General features: G+C 48.9%; 1 protein-coding gene across 1 annotated transcript; it reads right to left on the minus strand.

Annotated features, from left to right (window-relative positions):
* Positions 1-2,835: 2,835 nt before the first annotated feature.
* Clec4f (C-type lectin domain family 4 member F) lies at positions 2,836-11,182 on the minus strand. Its single transcript, XM_029559436.1, has 7 exons — positions 11,065-11,182; positions 10,048-10,164; positions 9,638-9,742; positions 7,721-8,758; positions 4,683-4,834; positions 3,776-3,894; positions 2,836-3,226 (listed from the first exon to the last, which is right to left on the minus strand). The coding sequence occupies exons 1-7, from the start codon at positions 11,138-11,140 to the stop codon at positions 3,088-3,090; spliced, it is 1,746 nt and encodes a 581-aa protein (XP_029415296.1). The 5' UTR covers positions 11,141-11,182; the 3' UTR covers positions 2,836-3,087.
* Between the last annotated feature and the right edge of the window lie 915 nt (positions 11,183-12,097).

The raw sequence follows: 12,097 nt of genomic DNA on the forward strand, positions 1-12,097 counted from the left end.
TCCTCTTTGTAGACTGGACACTGGTTCAAGTCCATCTCATGGGGTCTCCACGGCCTCCTTGATCAAGAGGATAGGTGACCCACCATAATTACAAAACATTTTGAGAGGTGCTCCTAGTCCACTGGAACTAGTCAACCTAGGAGGGCAAAGAGCAAAAACTATCCTTTATGTCCCTCTGACCAAATTAATATAGGTCTCAAAGTATGTCTGTTAAATATCCAAGAAGGTTAACTCCACCAGTCTGGTGCTTTTAATTACCGTGTGCCATGTAGATAAAGCTTGGGCAAAGACCAGTTGTTCTCAGATAAACTTTGCCTAGACATATATTTCTTGATCTGGTATGTATAATTTGTCAGTAGGTTGTTGGACTAATATGGTTCCCTCTGGTTTTTAAACTAGCTAGGCATTATTTATCTCCTGCATTGTCTGGTATGTATAATTTCTTGATCTGGTATGTATAATTTGTCAGTAGGTTGTTGGACTAATATGGTTCCCTCTGGTTTTTAAACTAGCTAGGCATTATTTATCTCCTGCATTGTCTAACCCTTCCATCATGGTTTCCCCAGTTAAGGTGGCCCCATTTTCCCCATGAGTGATTATGAGGCCAGCATCCCCTATCTTCTTCCAACAATGTGCAGAATGCTGGCAGATGAACCTCTAGCTCTCAGGCCAAAAGAAAAGAATTCCTTTAGGAAAAAGATTACATTTATTTGTTACACTGGGTGAAGGTGGAGGTCAGAGGACTAGCCCTGCAAGTCAGTTCTCTCCTTCCACCATGTGGGTTCTGGGAATTGAACTAGGTTGTCAGAATTAACAACAAGTTCCTTTACCCACTTGAGGCATGTTGATGACTCCAAGAACTATCTTTTTTAAGATTTATTTTTATTTATGTATAAGTTTGTATGTGCACATGAGTGCAGGTGCCCAAGAGGCCAGAAATGTCAGATCTCCTGGAGCTGGAGTCACAGGCAGCTGTGAGCTGTCTGACGTGAGTGCTAGAAATTGAACTTGGTTTCTCTAGCCCCAAGAATTGCTTTGTAAAGACCTGCATGGCCATTGTGTTTCAAGGAATGCTTCCTAGAAAACCTGACTATCTGCCATTCCATGCCTTCTGTGATATTCACCAGCCATGCTGCTCCATGCAAACCTGAAAAGTCAAAGTGTCACATTCTGAGGCTGAGGAGGTAGCTCAGTGGGTGATAAGCACTTGCTGCACAAGCCTGAGGACCAGAGTTCAGATCCCCAACACACACATGAAAATCTGGGTTTTGGCCACTTGCACCTAAACCCTAACACTGAGGAGGCAGGGGTGGGGGATAGAGACAGGTAGATCCCTGGGGCTGTTGCCTATGGAACCCTAGAGTTCCAGGTTTAGTGAGAGACCCTGTCTCATAAAACAAAGACAGAGTGATACACACACACACAAAACTGAAATGTCATGTTCCCTACCAGATAACATATTCTAAAACTGCAATTAAAATAATGTGTTTCCAATGAAGGAAAAGAGAATTCATTGGAATGAATTAAAAAGTCCAAACACAGCCTCCTGAATATGGTATTTTAAGAAGTTAGCTTTTCCAACGAGCTGAAACAAACAAACATGATTTAATTATATTTTATAAAAGTGCTAGAAGAAATAAAATACTCTTTCAATCTGGAATAGAGGAGAGATTGTTACAAATCTAAGAAGCAATAAAGGAAAAGAAAGGCTGATAAATATGAGTATAAATGAGTTGAAGTTCTCTTTGGCCAAAAATATATTTATTAGAGTTCCACTTCTTTTGGGGTGGTCTTTTTGAGACACCTGTAGCCCCAGCTAACCTGGAACTTGCTATGTAGACCAGGCTGGCCTCAATCTCACAGTGTTCTTGCCTGTTTATGCCTCCCAAGTGCTGGGATTAAAGGCATGCCCAGCTTCTACTTTGTTGTGTATGCGTGGGTGTGTATATGTGTGGGTAAGTGCACGTGGGTGCAGGTTGCCCATGAAGGCCAGATGATCCCCTGGAGTTACAGGTGGTTGTTATGGGTGCTGGAAACTGAACTAGGGTTCTCCCAGAAACAGTACGCACACTTAACCACTGAGACATGTCTCTAACCCCACTGATATCCACTGCTGGACATGGTAGCACAACTGGAGGAGCCACTAGAAAATGCCACATGTTGACACTCATGAAACCACTATTTCCAGACACAACCTGCAGACCAAAACTGTGGTCCAAGTTCTGGAGACAAGTAAGTAGGGAACCTCAGTGAGTTTCTTCCTAGAAGTTCTTCCTCAGTAAGGAGGTGAGTATTAACCAAGGTATGATATTCTCCCCAGATTGAGGAGAGAGCTGAGTGTGGAGAAGACAGAGCATTGTAATTTGTGGGCAGAGCATGAGGAGATGAGAGAGAGAGATCCAGAAACCTTCATAGGATTCCCTGTGTGTGAATGGATAGGATGGGATCCACAGGCACCAACAAGAGATCTGCTCTAGGAGTTCTCATTCTAAGGTAAGTGGAAAGATGAATGGATGAAGACAGTGGAGCAGAGACAGGGCTCTTAGAGTTGATAGGAAGCTACCCCCACTGGCCCATAGGACAGGGCAAGAAACAGGTCTGTGGAGGAGTTTAAAGCCTTGACCCCATCTACACCCAAAGAAGCCCAAGGAACCGGGGTGACTTAGGAAGACCCTGTGGTTCCTGTGAAATCTCTGCTGCTTTCAGCAAAGTCACTGCAAAGCCCTGGGTAAAGGTGGCCTTTGAGGGACAAAGGGCCCTGAGAGAAGGAGGGACTCCCAGGAGAAGCCAGTGTGGAGGCTGCTGCAATGACAAGCAAGCACAAAGTTTCTGGGTTTTTTTTTTTCAGTGAGTATTTATTGAAATTCTGGCCTGGCAGAACTGTGCAGGCTGCTGAGGGGAAACAGAGGCACACAGGGCTCATCCTTAAGGACCCATCAAGCCATGGGAGCACACAAGAGATAAACATGTTTGAAACAGTTGGACAAAGGGACAGGGCAGGACAAAAAGAAGGCCAATGGGAATCCATGCATAGGGTTTGAGTCTCTGAGGGAGAACACCTCAGGTCTGGCCAGCTCAAGCCACAGCCTATCCTGTGGACTTCTTGCACACCCAGTGGTAAGCAACCCTGCACTCCATGTCGTTCCATAGCTGCTTCATATGGATGCAGTCTTCAAACTCTCCATTCCCATGTCGCCAGTTGTCAGGCTGATTTTTTTCCCAAAACCTGGAAACAACAGGGCTTTACTCTATAGCCAAATCAAGATCCCTTCCCCTGAGTGGGAGGCCCCAGGATATAAACAAGGCTGGGGCCACAGGAGTCGTCCCAGTGGCCCTGCGGAGGCTACAGTTGCTGAGGATCCAGAACAAGCAGGAGCATCTTCCCCAGAACTCACATTCTGAGGCATTCCAGTGAGGAGCGGGGACCAAGTGGGCATAAGACAGGAAATAAAAGAGACAAAACTGGAAAAGTAAGAAGACCTGCTCAGAACTGGCTTCCAGCCACAAGGCCTGTCCTTTCCTGATGCTGTTAGAGACCCATGCACACCATGAACCTCACATACCACATAAATCTCATATATACATATCATACAGCATGCACATCACATGCACACACACTGCACATATATCACATACACATCACATCACAAACCACACACTATGTATAGATATCACATGTATACGCCATTCATGCACACCCACTGACTGTACACACATGGGACAAGGAAGCATGCCCATAAGCACCTAGATGTTGGCAGCCAGTGGTTAGACTCACCCTCTGCTCTGGACACCATTAAATGGTGTTCCATCTGCCCAGCGCCAATTGCCCTCAGTGCCCCAATCAGTGAGGCCGATCCAGTGATACATGGTACTGGTGAAATGAACCAGGAACTCCTGTGCAGAGGGAGAGCTGTGAGGAGCTGACTCTCCGAACCATCCCCTCCCTGGTCCCTAAGCAGGAAAGCCATCTCCATGCAGGATGAGTCTCTTCCATGCCTCATCCAGAACCTAGGTCAACAGCTAGATCCCTCAGGGGAATCACTTACGCTGCCTGTCCTACATAGTCCTCGCCCTTGGGAAGGGGTGTGGCTTCACCGGAACAGAGGTTCTGACCCTAGCTTATTAGAACTATTCTACATCAACCCAAGTGTCCTGAGAGAGCCACAGGGGATGGTGTGATTCTACAAGTTGAATTAAACCAAACCTAGCCTGGTCCTCATTAACCTGACAGGTTCTGACCATGCCTCTGGCCAGATGGCCCTCCAGTTAGAATATTGTTTTGGGGTATGCATCTGGTCTCCAGAGGGTCAGGATCTCATGAGCCTTCCATAGCCACTGGATATTTAAATCCACACTGAAGAAAGGAAGGCTGACAGGAGCAGAAGGTATGGGAGGTGCATGTCCCACACTGACGTTCTAGACAGTTCTCCTCTCGCTATCCTCTTTCCCTTCTGGCCTCTGCTGGACCTTGGCTGTCTCCCTTCTTCACTGAGCAGGTGGGAGGTTTCTGGCTGTTTGTCTACCTCCAGTAAAAGGGGATCGTGGGAACTCAGTAAATATCTGCTCCCTACTGATGAGGAGACATGAGGGGCTCCACTATCTTTGAGAAGGTGAAGGTCAAAGCATGTGTGCCCCTAACCACACATCAACCCCTCAGCCTGCTCCAAGCCCAGATATCTGACCTGCTCCTCCTGAGAGGTCACCGATGCCAGGTGTGCTCCCTGGGACACACAGAACTGCTCAGCCTCATTCCAGGATTTCTTGACATGGGAAAAGTAATACAGGTTTCCCCTGAATGCCTTCCAGCCCTGTAGGACCAGCTGGAGAAGCTGACCTACAACAACAGGGTTAAGGAGGAGAATCCAGGATTGGATGTGGTGAGGTCCCAGAACTGACCTCTACATCCTGTCCTAGACCACAGAGGTTCACAAACCCAGGCAATTCTCAGTTCCCAGTGGCACAGGAGCAGGTCCTGGGATGCCAGACCCCACCCCACAGCCAAGTCCTTGAACCCTCCAGACACACATTTTTCTGTCACTTCTGGTAGTGTCTGCTTTGTCACCAACCAGCATTTTCAGTCAATGCCTGCTTTCTGATGTGCCAGCCTCTCCCAATTCATGACTGTCGCTTGCTACCCCTCTCTACCTCCAGTCCTGCAACCAATAGGCTCCCTCACTTCCTGCTTTCATCTCCATCCACAGACTTCAGCTGCTCCCACCCATAGGCCATCCTGAGACCAGTGTAGCCAGTTCTTAGAGCTGCTCCTAAAAGCGCACCTCATTCCCCCTCCCTGTCTGATATCTCTCTCACATCCCTTCCACCCCAGCTGTGTTCCTAGGTACACTGACTCATCCATTTGTTCTCATAAGTGCTACTCAGTCTTCAACATTCCTTAACATATGAGTCAGGGACTGCTAGAGAAAGATTCCTAAGACATTTAAGATGCCCTTAAAGAACTTGGGTCTAGCTATGAGCAGGTGTTGGAGATGCCTTAATGACAGCCGGGTGGCCCTCAGAGTGGCAGCCAGAAAGCTGCTGGTCTGTCTCTCCCGGGAGGGAGGAGGGCCTCTCCCTTTCCCTCCTGTTCTTTCTATCCCTGCTTCTTTCCCTCCCTCCCTATTTGCTGCTTCTCTGCTTCTTTTTCTCACCCTCAAACTGAACCATCGGAATCTAGAAAACCCCTCAAGAAAGTTCACCAAAGCACTAACAGTAAGTTCTTACGGAATAGAAATGCTCTGGAGCACAGGTGCCTGTCTTCTCATCTCGACTTCTCCACTTGTGCCACGCGGTCCCCTTGGAAAAGTACCTTTTCCCTTTTGCCACCTGAAGGCTGGCTCCCTGCTTCTACCCTCAGCTCTCTTTTCATGGAGCACTTTGTTCCATGCAAACTCCAGCACCCCATTGCTGTGACCAGAGCCCACATCCCAGGCCCCAAGTACCTATCTACAATTTGCCTACACAGCCTGGGAGTGACAGCTGTGACTCTCCCCAGAGCATCTGAACTCCCAGAGCATCTGAACTCAGCAGGTGGGATCTCCTGCTGTCTCTTCTTCTATTCCATATGGCATATGAAGGCCAAGAAGCCAAGCCTGCTAGGAGCCTCCTCCATGTCTCCCTCTAGGAGGAGACCTAAGTTCAGAGTCCCTCTGTCCACCCAGTGCCTCCCAGGCACTCACTGACCTCTCTGCTGCAGTGTTCTCAATGTCACTGTTCAGCCCATTACCAGGTAGTGAGCAGCTTTTTTCTTTTTTGTTTTTGTTTTTGTTTTTTCAGGCAGAGTCTCACTATACAGATGTGGCTAGCCTAGAACTTACTATGTAACCCTCAGGCTCACAGAGATCTGCCTGCCTCTGCCTTGGGAGTGCTAGGATTAAAGGCCTGTGCTATCACACAGGCCTTTTTTTTAATTTTTAAAATTATGAATAGATTATAGGCCAAGCATGGTAGCACAGGCCTTTAATCCCAGCACTCAGAGGCAGACAGTTCTCTCTGAGTTCCAGGCCAGTAAGGCTACACAGTGAATCCCTGGCTCAAAATAAAAAAATTTAAAAAAATTACAGTGCTTTTTGCAGAAAGCATGCACTTACTCATCCATGCTACAGTCTCACCTGAGGCGGTGTAAAAGCCTCTGCATTGGCCTCTATCTACTGCCCTTTCAGCAGGACAGAGTTGCCCTCTTTTACCACAGGCTCCTCACACTGCCGGAAGTTTCCAGAACCTCAGACTCATGAGTCTGTGCTTATGAATTTACTGTTCTCTTTCCCTGATTGTTTGTCAACCTCCTGTCAGTCCTTGTGATGTCAGCCCTGGGCCATCCTCTCAGCTGTGTCTTCTGGTCTAGCCACACAGGCCCCGGGAGACTCCCTCTGCCTTCCTTTTTGCAACTCCTTTACCCTAGTTCCTGGCCCTGCTTCTCCCTTACGTCTTGTACTGGTCTGTGCGTCCTCTGTGTCTGCCATCACCATCATCATAACCCCAAAAGCTTGGGGAAGGTGGATAGCATATCTTCATCTTTATAGCCTGACAACAGAACCTCAAAGTCTCAGCCCAGTGGGTACTGCATGAGCTGAAACTCTTTACACATATTAACTCACTTGATCCTTGCGGTGAAACAAATCCTATTACTCTAAATTTTTTAGGGGGAGTAAGACAGGCTCTCAATCCAGACTGGGCTCCAACTCACTATGTAGTTGCAAGTGGCTTTGAACTCCTTCCTGATCCTCCTGCTTCCCCTTCCCTGGTGCTGGGCTCCCAGGTATGCACCACCACACCTGGCAACCACTTTTTTTCTCATTCAGTTTTTGAGACAGGGTCTTGCTATGTAGTCTAGGCCAGTCTCAAACTTACTATGTAGCCCAGACTTGTCTGGAACACACAATGCTCCTCCTTCCCCAACTTCCTGAGTGCTGGGATCAGTCATGTGTCACTATGTTGACCAAAATGTAAAGTTTGGGGTAGTAACTTAATCAAGATCTCACAATTCTGATAGCAAGGAACCAGAAACAGGACCTTTCCTCCCTATCCCATTAATTTCACATTTTCCTCATGTATAATTTATTTTGAAACTGGCTAAATTATAAGCCGTCCTAGGCCACTCCAGCACATGGCCTGTCTCATTAAATCTGATTCTGTCTCCAGCACCATGCTCCTCCACTGATGCATGTTAAGGTGGGCCAAGAGGCTGTCCCTCCTCAACAATACCCCTCTTTCCATGACTTACTCTGGTTTCTCTGTAGCTGCTCCTGTGATGCCACAGCAGTGTGCAAGGCCCCCAGACGACTTTGCTCCTCTTGGATCTGGGCAGTGAGAGTTCTGGTGGCCTCCAGATCTGTCTTTAACCTCTGCACCTCAGCCTCGGCCTTCCGCAGGTTGCTCTGCAGTGACTGGGTCTTCGCCTCAATTTGGGAGTTTATGGAATTGGCACTTTCCAGCTCAGCTTTTAACATCCGGATCTGGGCATCTGTCTGCTGCAGGTGACCATCTGCCCTTTGGGTCTGAGCAGTAACTGTTTCTAGATCTTTCTTTAAGGAGTTCATCTCATCACCAGTCTTTTTCAGATGACTTCTCAGGGCCTGGATCTCAATGCTGGTGTTGTACACACTGCCTTGGAGGAGGCTCTGGGTCTGGGAGCTGAGAGCATTTTCGCTCTGCACATTCACCCTCAACTTCTGGATCTCAGCCTGGACTACCACCAAACTGCTCCTTAAAACCTGATCCTGGGTCCTTAAGTCATCAACAGTCTCCAGATGGCTTCTCAAAATATGAATTTCAGCATGGGCATTCTCTAAGCTGCTGTTTGCCAATCGAGCCTGGGCATTGGCCACCTCCAGCCCCACCCTCAGCACCTGGATCTCGGTCTGGGCACCTTCCAGGCCTCTGCCCAGCACTTGGAGCTCTGTGCTGGTGTTTTCTGCACTGCTCTTTAAGAGATCCCAGGTCTGGGAAGTTGCAGCAGTTGCCTTGCCCAGATCTTCCCTCAGCCTCTGGATCTCGGTGCTGACCACCTCCAAGGAACTCCTCAGCACCTGGGTCTGTGAATGCAAGGCACTGGCATCCTTCAACTCGCCCTTTGCCCACTGGATGCTAGTGCTAGCATCCTCCAGATGGTCCCCGAGCATCTGGATCTGAGAACTGACATTGTCCACTCTGCACTTCAGCATCTGGAGCTCCATGTGCCAGGTGCTGGAATTCTCCTTGAGGTCCCTAAAGCTCTGAGTAGCCTCTCCCACCTCTGCAGCCCTGCCAAAGTTGGGGTGATCTGAAAGATGGAAGCCAAAAGAGGCCCATTATGTAGAAAAGGTTAGATGGCCTATCAAAATGTTCCTGGATGTGATGGCTAATATTGACAGTCAACTTGACAGGATCTAGAATCACCCAGAAGACAAACTTCTGGGTATTACAGAGAGGTGTGACTGAGAAGGGAAGACCCACCCTGAATGTGGTTTGCACTATCCCATAGGCTAGATCCCAGATTGAATAAAAAGGAGAAAGTGACCTGAGCAGAGCATTCGTCTCTCTGCTTCCTGACTGTGAGTGCAATGTATCTAGTGGCCTAATGCTCCACCATGCCTTCCCTGCCTCTATGAATTGTACCTTCAAACTGTGAGCAAAAACAAACCCTTCCTTCTTTGAGTTGTTTTTGTAAGGTATTTGTTGCACAACAAGAAAAGTAATATAGTAGAGACTGTCCATACACAGCTCTGAGTGATCTCCCAGCAGCCTGCTGGTCCCTATGGCTACCAAGACTCTAGGGATACAGGCCCAGAAGATACAGGCCCAGAAGATACAGGCCCAGAAGCAAAATGGATGAGGAGCTAGTTGGCTGTCACACATGCGTGAAAGAGCAGTAAGGGCTAACACTCTGGCCTGTGCCACATAATCTGGGCATTGTGGCACACACCTAAAAGCCCAACACCAAGGAGGTAGAGACATGAAGATAAGAAGTTCAAGGCTATCCTTAGCTACATAGTTCAAAGCCAACCTGGACTATATGAGACCCTCTCTCAAAAAAGATTCACAAGGAAGATGGAAGCCATTCTGGGAGCTGGAGCTGAGGTATGGGAGGATAACCTGGCCCAGGATCTGGGCTCCCCAGTGTCTCAGTTCCCCTAGCTCTGTTCTCACTGTGGCTACTCACTGTTGGGCTCCATAGAGAACTGTCCAGTAGAGTTGTCTCCCACAAGCAACTTGTCTCCCCACAAGGAAGGATCTTCATTCATCAAGGGTCTGCAAGGTTGCAGAGCTGTAACAGCCATTCCTGGGTCAGTGCCCTGTGCCTAGGGGAACAGGCTGCCCCACACCAGCTAGGGTTCCAGAAGCAGGAAGAAGGCACCAAGAACCCTCCCAGGGTTTCCCTCAAGAGCCTTCATTCTCATAAGCCACACTGCAGCACAGTGGGCTCTGTCTGCTCCTGGGGAAGCTTTGGTTTGGGCCTGGAATGGCAGTGAAATGATGCTTCAGGGGACAGAAACATCCAGAGGATGTGCCATCTTGGGACATCTGCACGGGAAGGCAAAACAGCAGTGGCTCAGGTCACCAGGAACTTACCCACCACAAAGAGAGCCAGGAGAGAGAATACCACAGTCACAGCCATCAACACCAGGGCAGCCCTAACATGCCTCTGCATCCTGGGAGCCCCAAAAGCCACTGGTTCGAGGTCCATCCCTGCAAGGGAGAAGTCAGGACCCAGAGTGAGAGGGTTCTGGGAGGGCCAGGATAGTCACCCTCTCTGGCACCATCCTCAGGCCTGTCTGTTGGGTATGAGAATAGCCTCCTCTGAAGCATTCGCCTGGTCTCTCTGTGGGCAGGGCAGCAGCACAAAGGCTGAAAGACCCCAGAGCTCACAATAGCCATGGAGGCTGTGGTGATGTCCAGAGCACAAAACCTGGTGCGGAAGGGGTGGGCTAAAAAAGTGTGGTTGGAGTAAAAGAAGAAAGGGAAAGCGAGAAGGAAGGAGGAGACAAAAGGGAGATCCCAACCTCAGGGTCCCAGTCTTGCTAACAAACCCTGACCAAATCCTGGCATAATGGTACATGCCTTTAATCCCAGAACTTCTCAAGGCCAACTCTACATAGTGAGTTCCAGACTAGCCAGGGCTACATAGGCCCTGTCTCAAAAAAGAAAAATAATCAAAGCAACACTTGACCAAAGCAAGGGTCACAGCCCCCTTGTGGCCACACAGTTATGTGCCTGGACCCCAACACCCCTATGTTGCCATGGGTGTTCCCGGCCCTCTAGGGACCATGGTTAGGGACCAAAGGTGCATTTACTAATGATAATAGAGACCAGCCCTGAAACCCCAGAGGCTACCAGGGCCAGGGAGTGTGCAAAGCTGGGGTTCAAAGCCAAGTCCTTCTGAACTCAAAGTGCACCCTCTTTCTCTTGTTCTCATTGGACAGGATCTGAGAGATTTCCTACAGAGTCTGGGATACCGGGGCTCTGGTCCTCTACTGACTCACATTCTTCCTTCGCCTCTTTACTGTGGGGTCAAGGCAGGGATGTTTCTGACCCACCAAGGAGGGACTCAGAGGGCAAAGGACAGGCAGGAATCCCATGTGTCCTCACCTCGGAGATGCAGGGAGACACACTGGTTGTCTGTGCAGAAGAGAGCTGCATCTCTGTCCGCCTCCAACTCCTTCATCCTCCAATGCTGCTCCTGCCACTGGTCTCTGGAAGGTGTGTCCTGTGAGCCAGCAATAGGGGAACAAAGCTGAGACAACCCTAATTTATGTGCCTTCATGGAGGTCATGACCTGCCCCAGCCCCCCTCCCTCCCTACTGACTCTGCAGAAACCCAGGGCCAGCAACCTCTCCCCTCCGGATTCTTCCAGAAGCCCAGGAGCTCAGCAGCCCTCCTCTCCTCTGCCCCTCCTCCCTCAGTGCCCTACACACTAGCTCTGCCTCAGACTCACAGGCACCTGTGCTCTTCTCTGGTTGCCAAGACTGGCCACTTGGGAGGAGGGGGAAACTTTGCAGAGAAAACATCCTTGTGGGGATGAGGAGATATCTTAGTCAGTAAAGGGCTTACCATATAAGCATGAAACCCAAGTTCGAATCCCTAGCACCCACATAAAAACCAGGGCATAGGGGCTGGAGAGATGACTCAGCAGTAAGAATACTTTCTATTCTTCCAGAGGACCTAGGTTTGATTCCCAGTACCCAAATGGTGGCTAACAACCATCCATGACTCCAGTTCCAGGAGATGTGACACCCTCCTCTGGCCTCTGCAGGACATTGGACGCATGTGGTACACTTATATACATGCAGACAAAATGCTTATGCAAAACACTTATTCACATAAAATAAAAATATTTTTTAAAAAGAAAACAAAAAATTCAGCAGTATCCCAGGATGCACTTGTCATCCCAGTGCTGAGGAGACGGAGACAGGAGCACCCGATGACTTACTGGCCAGTCAGTCTAGCTGAATCAGTGAGAGGCTTGTCTCAAGGTTCAGTGAGAGACCTGCCTCAAAAATAAGTTGGAGAGTCATTAGGGAAGACACCTGACATCAAGCTGTGGTCTCACACACACACACATACACAGAGGCAGAGACACAGGCAGAGATACACACAAACATGCACAGAGGGAGGGAGGGAG

The sequence above is a fragment of the Nannospalax galili genome, unplaced genomic scaffold (genome assembly GCF_000622305.1).
Source record: "Nannospalax galili isolate Female #2095 unplaced genomic scaffold, S.galili_v1.0 scaffold389, whole genome shotgun sequence".
In the NCBI taxonomy this organism is placed as follows: Eukaryota; Metazoa; Chordata; class Mammalia; order Rodentia; family Spalacidae; genus Nannospalax; species Nannospalax galili.

Excerpts from the sequence above, each read along its gene's own strand:
- Clec4f (XM_029559436.1), bottom strand. The coding sequence starts at position 11,140 with ATGAAGGAGTTGGAGGCGGACAGAGATGCAGCTCTCTTCTGCACAGAC. Across the intron at positions 9,743-10,047 it reads CCTGGCTCTCTTTGTGGTGG|CTCTGCAACCTTGCAGACCC; the intron begins GTAAGTTCCTGG and ends TGGCTGTTACAG. Across the intron at positions 3,227-3,775 it reads AATGGTGTCCAGAGCAGAGG|GTTTTGGGAAAAAAATCAGC; the intron begins GTGAGTCTAACC and ends TGTTGTTTCCAG.